This window comes from Plectropomus leopardus, chromosome 9 (genome assembly GCF_026936395.1).
Source record: "Plectropomus leopardus strain MGB_pleo_1.0 chromosome 9, ASM2693639v1, whole genome shotgun sequence".
In the NCBI taxonomy this organism is placed as follows: domain Eukaryota; kingdom Metazoa; phylum Chordata; class Actinopteri; order Perciformes; family Serranidae; genus Plectropomus; species Plectropomus leopardus.
Window position 1 is genome coordinate 37,211,844 of NC_142184.1, and position 11,302 is coordinate 37,223,145.

At 38.1% G+C, this 11,302-nt stretch overlaps 1 protein-coding gene across 1 annotated transcript; it reads left to right on the forward strand.

Annotated features, from left to right (window-relative positions):
• The first annotated feature begins 701 nt into the window (after positions 1-701).
• On the forward strand, positions 702-10,526 carry tnnc1b (troponin C type 1b (slow)). The gene is made up of 6 exons (XM_042492082.2): positions 702-867; positions 2,483-2,513; positions 6,305-6,451; positions 6,645-6,759; positions 7,830-7,966; positions 10,199-10,526. The coding sequence occupies exons 1-6, from the start codon at positions 844-846 to the stop codon at positions 10,228-10,230; spliced, it is 486 nt and encodes a 161-aa protein (XP_042348016.1). The 5' UTR covers positions 702-843; the 3' UTR covers positions 10,231-10,526.
• The last annotated feature ends 776 nt before the right edge of the window (positions 10,527-11,302 follow it).

Below are 11,302 nucleotides of genomic sequence, written 5' to 3' on the forward strand. Positions count from 1 at the left end.
TGCACTCTCTGTTGTGCCAACCCAACTGTTGGCAGGACTGCTTCCTCCTAAAGTCCATTATCATCTCCTTAGTGTAATCCTCAACCAGCTATTAAAAGCACCTCATCACAGAGGTTGGGCTCTGTCTCCTGCTCATCCTCCTGCCCATCCTCCAGAGCAGTCACACTGACATGACTATGGTCTCGATGGTGTTATAGCTCTCTCTCAGCCAGAATCAAGCTATTGTGGCCTCTCTTGGTTTTTAGTCCCATTTTGAAACTCACTGAACTTTAAGCTTTGCACATTGTTTTCTCAGAAGTTTCACATTTATGTGGTGTGGTTATTCTGTGTACAGTGAGAGATGTCAAGTTATATCCTGGCTTTATTTCAATTTGACCATATATGTGAACACCATGTTCAGGCTTTGGGCAGCAGAGCTGAAGTTTGACAATAAAATAAATAAATAAATAAAGAGTTTTATTAAATGCCCTGAGAAGAACTTAGGGGCATCCTCTCCACGTAGGTGCTGTTAGCATGATGTTTGTGGTCTAGATGCTGTGACAGCTTGCTGGGTTTTAGAGGCCAGCAGTTTAAAAGCCAGAATGCAATTACTGTGGCCTATGTTGGTTTTTTGCCCCATTATCACTATTGTTGGGTGACTTCTGTTGTTTGCTATTTATAGATCTCTCTCTCTCTCTTTTTATTTCCCCTCCCTACATCACCCCTTGGCATTCGGGGGATGGGTCGAGGGCTTTTTGCGTACCACACTCCTTCAACAATAAAGACTGAAGCACTTATTGCCAGCTGTATCTGTGCTGTGTGTGAGTCCAGCAGTGTGTCGGAGGCAGTGACGGATCAACAGCCATGGATGACGTATATAAAGCAGCGGTGAGTAGAGATTAGGCCAACTAAAGTATGCTTATTTCTTTTTCTTATGACAATTTACTTTAAGTTGATGACCTTTAAAACATGTAATAATCTAAGAATCCTGCAACAGATCCTGTCTTTGTGTGTAGTGCATCAAGAAAAAAGAAACATGCTTGAGAAAAAAATGATCTGAGGTCTCTGCTGGCACACAGGTGTTTTATAGAGTTTATAAGACACTGCGACAGATGTTAACATTAACAGAAACACTCACACACAATGTAAAATCTTACACAACAGCCATGCAGTAACTCCCACCTTTGTAAGGCTTCAGTAAATAACTTTTGTTGAGAGGTATGGATTAAATTCAGCTCTTCTTTTAGTTTGTCCTGCTGTATTATTGATTTAGATTATATTGTCAGGAATCCTTGTTATTTTATTAATTTTACATTTTGAGGCTCTGATTTTAAGGCACTAAGTGAAATAATGATACGTATATATATTTTGATATATTTTTGGTATATGTCCTAGTCGTTGTATTGGACATCTAAAGGTAAAATGAAAATCTAGAAAATAATAGGGAACTGTAAGGGTAAATTAATGGATTTATAAAAATAGTATGGATTGGAAAATATTTTTTTTAATTAGTCCATCAATGAAGAGTCAACTTTGCAAAAAGATGAAATTATGATGAAACATATTTAATAAAACAGCAAATATCTAAATTATTAACAAACTGAAATTATTGGATACATGATATCAGTGTTTCTTAGGTCCCCTCTGTGGACCTGACTGCAGTCATGCTGCTGATTATCACTGACTAATGTTGGGTGGTTACAACTGTAGAAGTTTAGAGTGAAAGAAAAACAGTCTGTGTACATTTTTTTAAACATGTATGACACTAAAACAATAGGTGTTATAAGCTCAGACAGCACAGATTGACAGGCTGACGTGCTTAGTTCATATGTCTGTGGCTGACAATAGAACAAAGCTCTGCACAGTTCAGGGGGAAGAAGACAAGCAACAGCTGATAGCTATTAAAACAAATGACCCAGTCAGATACCAGCACTGGGATCAGAAATCCCCCCCTTTGTACTCTGCCACAAAACAAGAATAGTAAGTGAGGAGAGCAGTGTGACATTACAATCATACTGCAGTCACACCACACTAAGAGCAGACAGACTGTACAGCCACTGAGCTCAAGTTCTACTCCAACCACCATACAGTGAGGAAAAGAAGTGAGATATAAGTAGTATATATATATATATATATATATATACTTACACACACACACACACACACACACACACACACATATATATATACATAGCCAGGTAAAGGTGTCATTAACATTAAATATCTCTACTTTAAGAGCGATCCAGTACAACATCCAGTTCAAATGAAATACAAAAAAAAAAAGTTCTAATACATAAACATGTATGTACGGAAAAAGAAATAACATACAGTTTACAGTAATATACAAAGTTTCCACAGCCAGTAGCAAAATGTAATGCACAATAGTATACAGGATTTATATCTGAAAAAAATGAAAAAATTGAATTATTTCTGGTCAATGTTAATACCTAAATACACACACACACACACACACACTGATCATCCTTGTTTTGTCTCCTTTAAGGTTGAGAACTTGACAGAGGAACAGAAAAATGGTGAGGAAACTGCCACTGTTTGTTATTCTTACTACCTTTGCCTGTATTTAACATTAAATACCTAAGCTGATAAATCTTATAACACTTGTCTACAAGTACAGCTACTACTATTACTAACAATGATATGTGATAGAAAAGTCTCATTTAAGTTTTACTAAATTTCACTATTTGTTGAAAATAAATAAATAGATAGTTAATGAATGGTCCCTTGCACTTCTGCATACATCAGGAATACTTGTGGGACAATGGTCAACATGGCAATGCATTTTTGGGAAAGTTGGAAACTGCATTTACAAGTTAGGAGGTATTTCCTGCATGGGTAACATGAAGCTATTGCAAATTGTGTACCACGTCCTGTGTACACTTTGTGGCACTACAGAACCCCCACTAGGTATTTTTCATGTTGCAGTGTAGACCACACCATGACAATTTTGTGCAAATTGGATGATCTCTCTCATAAGGCTTACTCTCTGTTGTCAGTAGGGATTGGTATGACTACTTCAGGCCTGGATTTTGATCCAGCATGTGAAATTTGGGGCAAACTGGACTATGTAAAGTCATCTTACTAAGCTTTGTGTGTCAGAAAGCTGCATTGCTATGGCAGTGCCATTCTACGAAAACAAACTAGCTTTGCAATTTGGTATTGTGGATGTCTTTGGCTGCTGACATCCGACTTTGACATGGATATGTTGAATCCTCTAAGAAGAGTTTCGGAAACTCAACAATTCTACAACAATTCCTTTGTAGTTTAGCATCACGTTAGCTGGAGGGTTATAGCACCCAAAGCTGAAACTTATCTGATCTAGAGGGAGTTAAAAAATGTTTGTGTAAAATACTCTCGAACACAATGTGAGCTGTCCTGTGTTGCAACTTTCCCCAGTCTTCTCTACCAAGACAACATTTTCAAGAACCCCTTTTCCAGGAACTGTTTTAAGAATAATGAAGGGAGGGAGAATAAATGTGGTTCCCAGGCCATAAAAAGCCTTTATCAATGTTAAATATATAAATATATCTGGTCCCTGAAAACGCAAGATAAGAAGAAACAGTGAGAGAGGGGGTTTGGTTCCTTGATCAAAAAAGGGATTTCATGGTTTTTCTTTTGGATCCAGTTAAACAATAAAGGTTTCAAGTCCCATATTTCTGGTGGGCAATTCTTGCTAAGATACTAATAAGGAAAGAATGAGTAACTAACTATTAGTTAATGATTAGTTCTTGAGTTATTCCCAATCAAATGTCTTACCATAGTTAATCATTAGTTAATGAATTGATAATGACTGAGGGGAATGATAAGAACCTAATGAGTAACATAATATAAGTAATGGTTAGATCTTGAGTAACTCCTAATCAAATGCCATATAGTAGCTAATCATTAATTAATAATTAGGTCATTTATAATGACTGATGGAACTAAGTATTATGTTTTTTAAATAACTCCAAATCAATGATGGTCTTGCCTGTCCATGTGGTCTGGATCAAAGCCTGTGGTTATCTTCTCCACCTTTTCTTAGGTGTTTACTGTCATGTTGAAGTTTGACAAACCTCGGCAGTTCCTCAAAAAGTCCACAAAAGTGTACAGTAACAACTCAGTCATTACTAATTACTTCAACATTCGCCAAAGTGGTTACTGAGTACTGAAACATTATTACCTGACCATAAGTTATTCTTTTTGTGTAGGACTGCATTTTATTCAGAAGTTAATGAGTACTGAACCCTTAATTATTACCTGACCATTAGTTACCCTTTTTTGTGTCCCCTAAAATAAAGTGCACCATCATACTGAATAGTTAATGAGTACTGAATCATCACTTAATGATTACCTAATCCTTAGTTACCCTTTTTGTGCCCCCAAAAGTGCGGCCTCATACTGAGCAGTTAATGAGTACTGAATCACTACTCAATTATAACCAGGCCATTTGGTTCTCTTTTTGTATCCCCAAAAGTGCAGTGTCTTACTGAGTAGTTAATGAGTACTGAATCATTGCTTAATTACTGCATTATACTTTTTGTCTGTCTGTACTACATCCTTATTGACAAATATCTGTTATCCTTCCTCCTCAACTCATAATGGATCCCTCCTGTAATTACAATGTCAACCTCATGTTAATACTGGCAATTCACCATAACCTCATGATTAGCTTACGTCTTATGTTAGTGCACCCCTTAAGTTAATTAGTGTTTTAAAACAAACAGAACCTTCCTGTCTTCCTCATTAACAACATAATTAAATTATGTTATGTTTAAACTGGCTACATTTGATCTAACTGGTTATTAAGTAATCAAGTAAAAAGTAACTATTACTTCAATAATTATGAACTAATAGTTAGGTACTGTATGACATATGTTTGTGAGTTTCTCAAAAACTGACCATTAATTAATAGTTACTCAATCCTTCCTCATTAGTTCCATGTGGTATTTACAAATTGCTTTCTCAATAAGTTGTTGTTTTGTTGAATTTTTGAAATGCCTCTTCTTTACTGGTTCCAGTGAGTTGCTAACTTTACATGGAGAGTCTTTTGGTCTGCCATCACAGGTTTGCTGAACACTAAAAAATATATAATACCATAAAACTTGAAATACAAGCCTGTTCCATTTAAACACCCAGTCCCTTTTACTAGCCTGGTGTGGCTACACATTTGGAAAAATTAGGCCTGTCTCAGTTGGAGGCCCAGTCACCACACAGTTTATTTTCATATAAGTTTATCGTTAGTTAGCTGCTTAGATTGCACATACAGATATAAATCTTTAAACTTTGCCAATATGGACATGCTACACCTATGGTTAAAATAAAATTAGAGGATCGCTATGATTCAATCAATTAATTTTACTGCCACAATGAGCACTAAAGAAGACAGTATTACAGGCAAAGTAAACAAGAGAGATGCAAAAAAAAAAGGTTAAATGGTTATATTTCCCATCTTTATAGAGCAACAGTTATGTGTGAATGGAAATAAAAGCCTGTCCCATGTAGACGCCTGTCCTGTTGCATTCAATGGTTTAAGCAAATAATAGCCTGGGCTGTTAATTTAAGTTTTACAGCATATAAATATGTCTACAGGAAAGCAAACCATTCAAAGTACATTGAAAATAACACTTCTGTAAAGCAGTCTTAAATTAATATTTACTTGAGTTGTTGGAGCCGTGCGGCGGCACGGTGGCATCATGGTTAGGACTGTTGCCTCACAGCAAGAGGGTCTCTGGTTTGATCCTGGTTTGGAACAGGGTTAGGTCCGTGGGCGGGGGCCCTTCTGTGCGGAGTCTGCATGTTCTCCTCGTGTCTGCGTGGGTTCTCTCCGGGGTCTCTGGCTTCCTCCCACAGTCCAAAGACATGCAGCTCAGGTTGATTGGTGACTCTAAATTGTCCTTAGGTGTGAATGTGAGCGTGTAAGGTTGTCTGTCTATATGTGTCAGCCCTGCAATAGTCTGGCGACCTGTCCAGGGTGTACCCCGCCTTCCGCCCGATGATTGGCTCAAGCCCCCCTGCGACCCTTGCGAGGACAAGCGGTTACGGACAATGAATGAATGAATGACCTGTTCTGTCTGTGAAGCGTCCTGTAAAACCTTAAACCCTAAACACAGCACTACAGATTAACGTGTAGGGTCCCAGGACCTGGCTGGCTTTGCTTGTAAATGCTTTTGTGATAGTAATGTTGTATAACATGTCTACATGGTTTTTATGTCAGAATCACTCTTGGTGGATATGGATTGTGGATATGGACTCTTTGTTGGTAGTCATGAGTAACGCAGAGCCCTGTCTGCTTGTCAAATAGTAACAGTTTATGTGTCCCTTCTAGAGTTCAAGGCTGCATTTGACATCTTCATCCAGGATGCAGAGGACGGCTGCATCAGCACCAAAGAGCTGGGGAAGGTGATGAGGATGCTGGGACAGAATCCGACCCCTGAGGAGTTACAGGAGATGATTGATGAGGTGGATGAGGATGGTACGTCACCATTATTAATCCTGACACATTACTGCATCAGGAGCATGTTTGTTTGATAGGATAAAAAAGATTTTGACAATAAAGCAATTTAACTGCAAATTAAGGAAGGAAAATCAGATTTTAAGAGGTCTAATAACTGCAGACATCATATAGAGATTTGAAGTCTTTATAACATGATAGTCTGTGTTGGCAGGCAGTGGCACAGTCGATTTTGATGAGTTCTTGGTGATGATGGTCCGCTGCATGAAGGAGGAGAGCAAAGGAAAATCAGAGGAGGAGTTGGCTGAACTGTTCCGGATGTTTGACAAGTAGGTTTCTCTTTGTATTTGTTTCTTTACTTCAGCATCACTGAGTGATGTGACATAAATCAGTGCTGACTCCCACTAGGAGGTTGACAGGTGTTTTCATTATCACTTAAGTCAAACAAAGCTCTGGTGAGTCTGATCAATGCCCACACTGTTCAGCAAGCGACTTTGCTCCTCGGCACTATTCTAATCACACATGCAGGTCTGTGCAGCATGGTCTCATTCAAATTCATCACATGTTGTCCTTTTATACTTTGTCACAAATTACATTTTAGGTGTCCTTTAGCGTCTGCTGTTTATGTTCAAGGATGACACTACCGTGATGTCGACAAATGCGCAGCGCGTGGCTATGCCTGCCTTATAGGCCCTCATGCTTCTTATTATTACATCATTACCACCAGCGTTTCAATCTGATTCTCGTCCTGTCTTTCATGTGCACCTAAAAGTTGAATTTTGGCGTCAGGATCTTACCCCAAAAGCACTGTCAAAGAGAGTTATTTTACAAGTTCAGAATGAGAATGGACTGGTGTCTCTCTGTTTGCTTGTGTGTCTGTGTGTGTATGTCTGTTTAGACACAACTGACAAGCATATTTTATCATTTGTCATAAACAGATCATTTATACCATATCTAATATAGCCAATTTGTCATTCATAATAGATTATGACAAAGCTGCGAGGTGTAGCATGTCCTGTATAAACAGCATAATTGCTTAACATAGGCACCACAAGGAAGCAGGCCGTGCTCCATAGGCACCACAAGGAAGCAGGCCGTGCTCCATAGGCACCACAAGGAAGCAGGCCGTGCTCCATAGGCACCACAAGGAAGCAGGCAGTGCTCCATAGGCACCACAAGGAAGCAGGCCGTGCTCCATAGGCACCACAAGGAAGCAGGCAGTGCTCCATCGTCACACGAAAATCATCACATTTCCCAGAGCTTCCATTTCCACTGTGAACCCGGCATGAGTGAGAAATGATGTGGTTCAGCACAGTGCACTCCAAAAAGTTTAGCATTGAAAGGGTTCACCTCACCAGGTATTTCAGATGAATGATTGGTTCCTTTATCTTGTGTTGAGGAACGGAGATGGCTACATAGACTTAGAAGAGCTGAAGGCCATGCTGGAATCCACTGGAGAAGCAATCACAGAAGACGACATCGAGGAGCTGATGAAGGATGGAGACAAAAATAACGATGGAAAAATTGATTATGACGGTACGGAAGCCAGCCCATTAACAGCACTACACACACCAAATTTACCCTCTACAAACAATATGCAGAGATTTCTCAGTTGCAATACACTTTGCAAAACACTCATTCACATGGCCACCAGCGGTTCTTTTTTTGAAAAAATGTGATATATTTTTAAGTGTTTCTGGACTTAACAACTGAACAATGCCAAGGGCAGTTTTAAATATAATGCTATCCAGATTACACCATTTATTAACATTTCAGAAGATTCATGTTGACCTTTTAACCTCCAAAACATTGGTACAAAACAGTACATACTATTCCCAACACATGTATTCGAGTGGGAAGAGGGAAGAAATAATGTTGATGCAATAGAAATAAACTGAACGAACAGCAGAAGTAACCCTATTTAAATGCACAAATGCATGCATACCTACAAATACATGAAAATGCACAGTCTAGTCTGTATGATAAGTCAAATAGTGTTTATTATTGATGATAAAAAATAATAGCAGTAATAAACATGCCTTTGCACCTTCGTGCTCGTTGGGGGTGCTGGCGGTACTCAGGTTGATGCAGGCATGCTTTTCAATGACCGTCAGGCACTGTCAGACTTAGACACTGTTTCCTACAAAGAGTCCATGAAGCCGGAAATTATGTATTGCAAATTGTGTACCACTTCTTGTGTCCACTATGTATCACTAGAGAAAATATCACCTGTAGATCAAGCCACATAAATTTTATGTAAATTGGATGTTCTTTGTCATATAAGGCCAACCTCCTGTTGCCAGTGGGCGGTGCTCTGACTCTGAATCAGTATGGCCATGTAAATCTCTTCAAGCCTGGACTCTTATTCAGCAGGTGAAATTTGGGCCTTGTCCATGTAAAGTCAATTTACAGCAACTTCCTGTGTCATATCCAAACAATAAATGTTTATTGTCACTCCAGTCAGAGAAGTATAATCATATTAAACATTTCCACTAAGAGGCTCCATTTAAGAAAGCAGCAAATACTAAATAGTAAATTCATCTAAAACATAAGATCTAATAACAAAATGAGCATATAAAAAGCAATAACACATTGTTTTGGAAAATACATACATTCAGGGCAAAGATGTGATGATAAGCCTGTGTATATAACAGAAGAACCATATAACAAGAACCAGCACACAGCGAAGTAAACACCTTCATGTTGACTTGATTGTGTTTTGAAGTTGTTCTAGTTTATACAGAATGTGGATGTGTGATGTGACAGATTTCCTAAAGAGCGGCTGAATGGGCCATTGTTTTAAAAGTCAAGTGTATTTTGTGCTAAAGGAGATTCTGAGGCATATTTCCTTAATATTTGGAGAACTCAGACAGTTCTTATCCTGACAGCTACTTATAACTCTGTTCTACCAAAATTAGCATGAATATGCAGGTTTTTTAAATACGGGTAAACCTTCTAAAAATAGGTTATAGACTCTTTTACCATAACTGTAGATCTGTGTGTACATGGCTCTGCAGCAGACGAGCCTCTTTTTGTGTGTGTTTGGGTTTTTTGGTGTGTCACATTTGACATCACAGACAGGCCAGAGAACAGGTTAAAAATAGAAAGCAGTCAGGACAGAGTGAAAACTTTTCAGTGGCTTCTTCCTATGTATATCTCTTTCTTATTCAGTCTCTCTTTCAAACTTGGTGCAGAATCATTTGGATCGATGTTTTAGCACTGCTCGGATGGAGAAGGATGGCATTTAGTTGCAGTGCATCATTGTATCTCACCGAACAAGGGACTAAAATTTGCGTGTTCTCCTGGGTGTTGTGTTGCTTTTGATACTTCCGGTTCATTTCACTCAGTTAGAAACCCCAAAAGTACAAGTCAACTGCAGCCTCTCTCTTCATTTAAGAATCTTTTTAAAATGCACTCTTATATCCAGCCTTCCTGCAATTATTCTATTAATCTTCTCACACCATTTGTTTTGTTTTAATTTTTATTATGTTTTATTACTATGTTTTATGGCTTATTACTTTATTTTTTTTATTGACGCTGCTACCGTGTTATTATTAGTATTATTATGATTATTATTGTTGTTGTTTTTATGATAAACACTTAATGATTCCATTGTTTTTTTTACCCTGTAAAGTATTTTGTCAACATTTTTTTTGGAAAGGTTCTTCATAAATAAAGTTTTGTCTTATTATTGTTCTTATGATGATGATGATTATTATTATTATTATTGATATCATTATTATTGACATTGTCTGCTCTCTCTTACAGAGTTCCTTGAGTTCATGAAAGGTGTTGAATAAAGGTTTCAGCTGAGAGGCTCCCCGCAGCATCTTCACTTTCCACTGACTGGATGGAGATCTGGGGCCATTCCTGAGGACAAGGTTAACAGCAGACCTTTGGTCTGCATTTGACAATAGAAACAACACATCTGTCCTCAGCCGACGCTTCTCCCGTCAATTCTTTTCAAACAACCCCACAGAGGCCATGAAAGCTTTGCAGAGATCTCATTAACTGCAAATATCTTTATTTCTACTGATGATGAATCAAAAATGTCATTATACAGACTATTTTCATTAAAAAGATTTTCATAAATGCATCTTTTGTCTGTCATAATATGTGAATTTACTATGAAAAATAACACAGACCTTATTGTTTTACTAGACTGAGGAGATTTTAGAAACCTTAAGGCTTTCCCAGCCACCTCAGTGTAGTGCACTTTGGTTTAGGAGTGGCTTTGACTGTGTACTCATGTTCATTCCATTGGATTTTGTTTGACATATGTTAAATCCATGGTAATAGTGTTTAATAAAACATGCTTCATTAGATTTTGATGAAGTTCATTTAGATTTTTACAAGCCACTATATAAAAATATGACAAGCATTATTTGAGGTCCAGTGTATAAGGATATACTGACAGAAATTAAATATGCTATAATACGTGCGTTTTGTTGTGTAATCACCTGAAAATAAGGATTGTTGTGTTTTCATTACCTTAGAGTGAGCTGTTTACATCTCCATAGGGAGCAGATCCTAGCTTATGGAGATCATCATGTCGCACCTACATGTTTCCACAGTGACTCAGAAGGAACAAACCAAACTGGCTCCAGGTACAGCCATTTGCATTTTCTTGTCAGCCACCATCGTAAGGCTCGACTGTAATGAGCATCGCAGGAGTTACACTGTAAAGTGAAAGTTATTTAGTGTTTCTAGCGGTTTAAATCACTGGATCTGTTTGTTTTGGAGACATAGAGACTTCTGCAGATAATGCAGCTCACGGTAAAAACACGTCTAAATCAGAAAAAGGTGAATACACATTAATTTATGAGAGAAAAGGGATGAGCATGTTGCTGGCAAGCAGCCCATCCCTAAGAT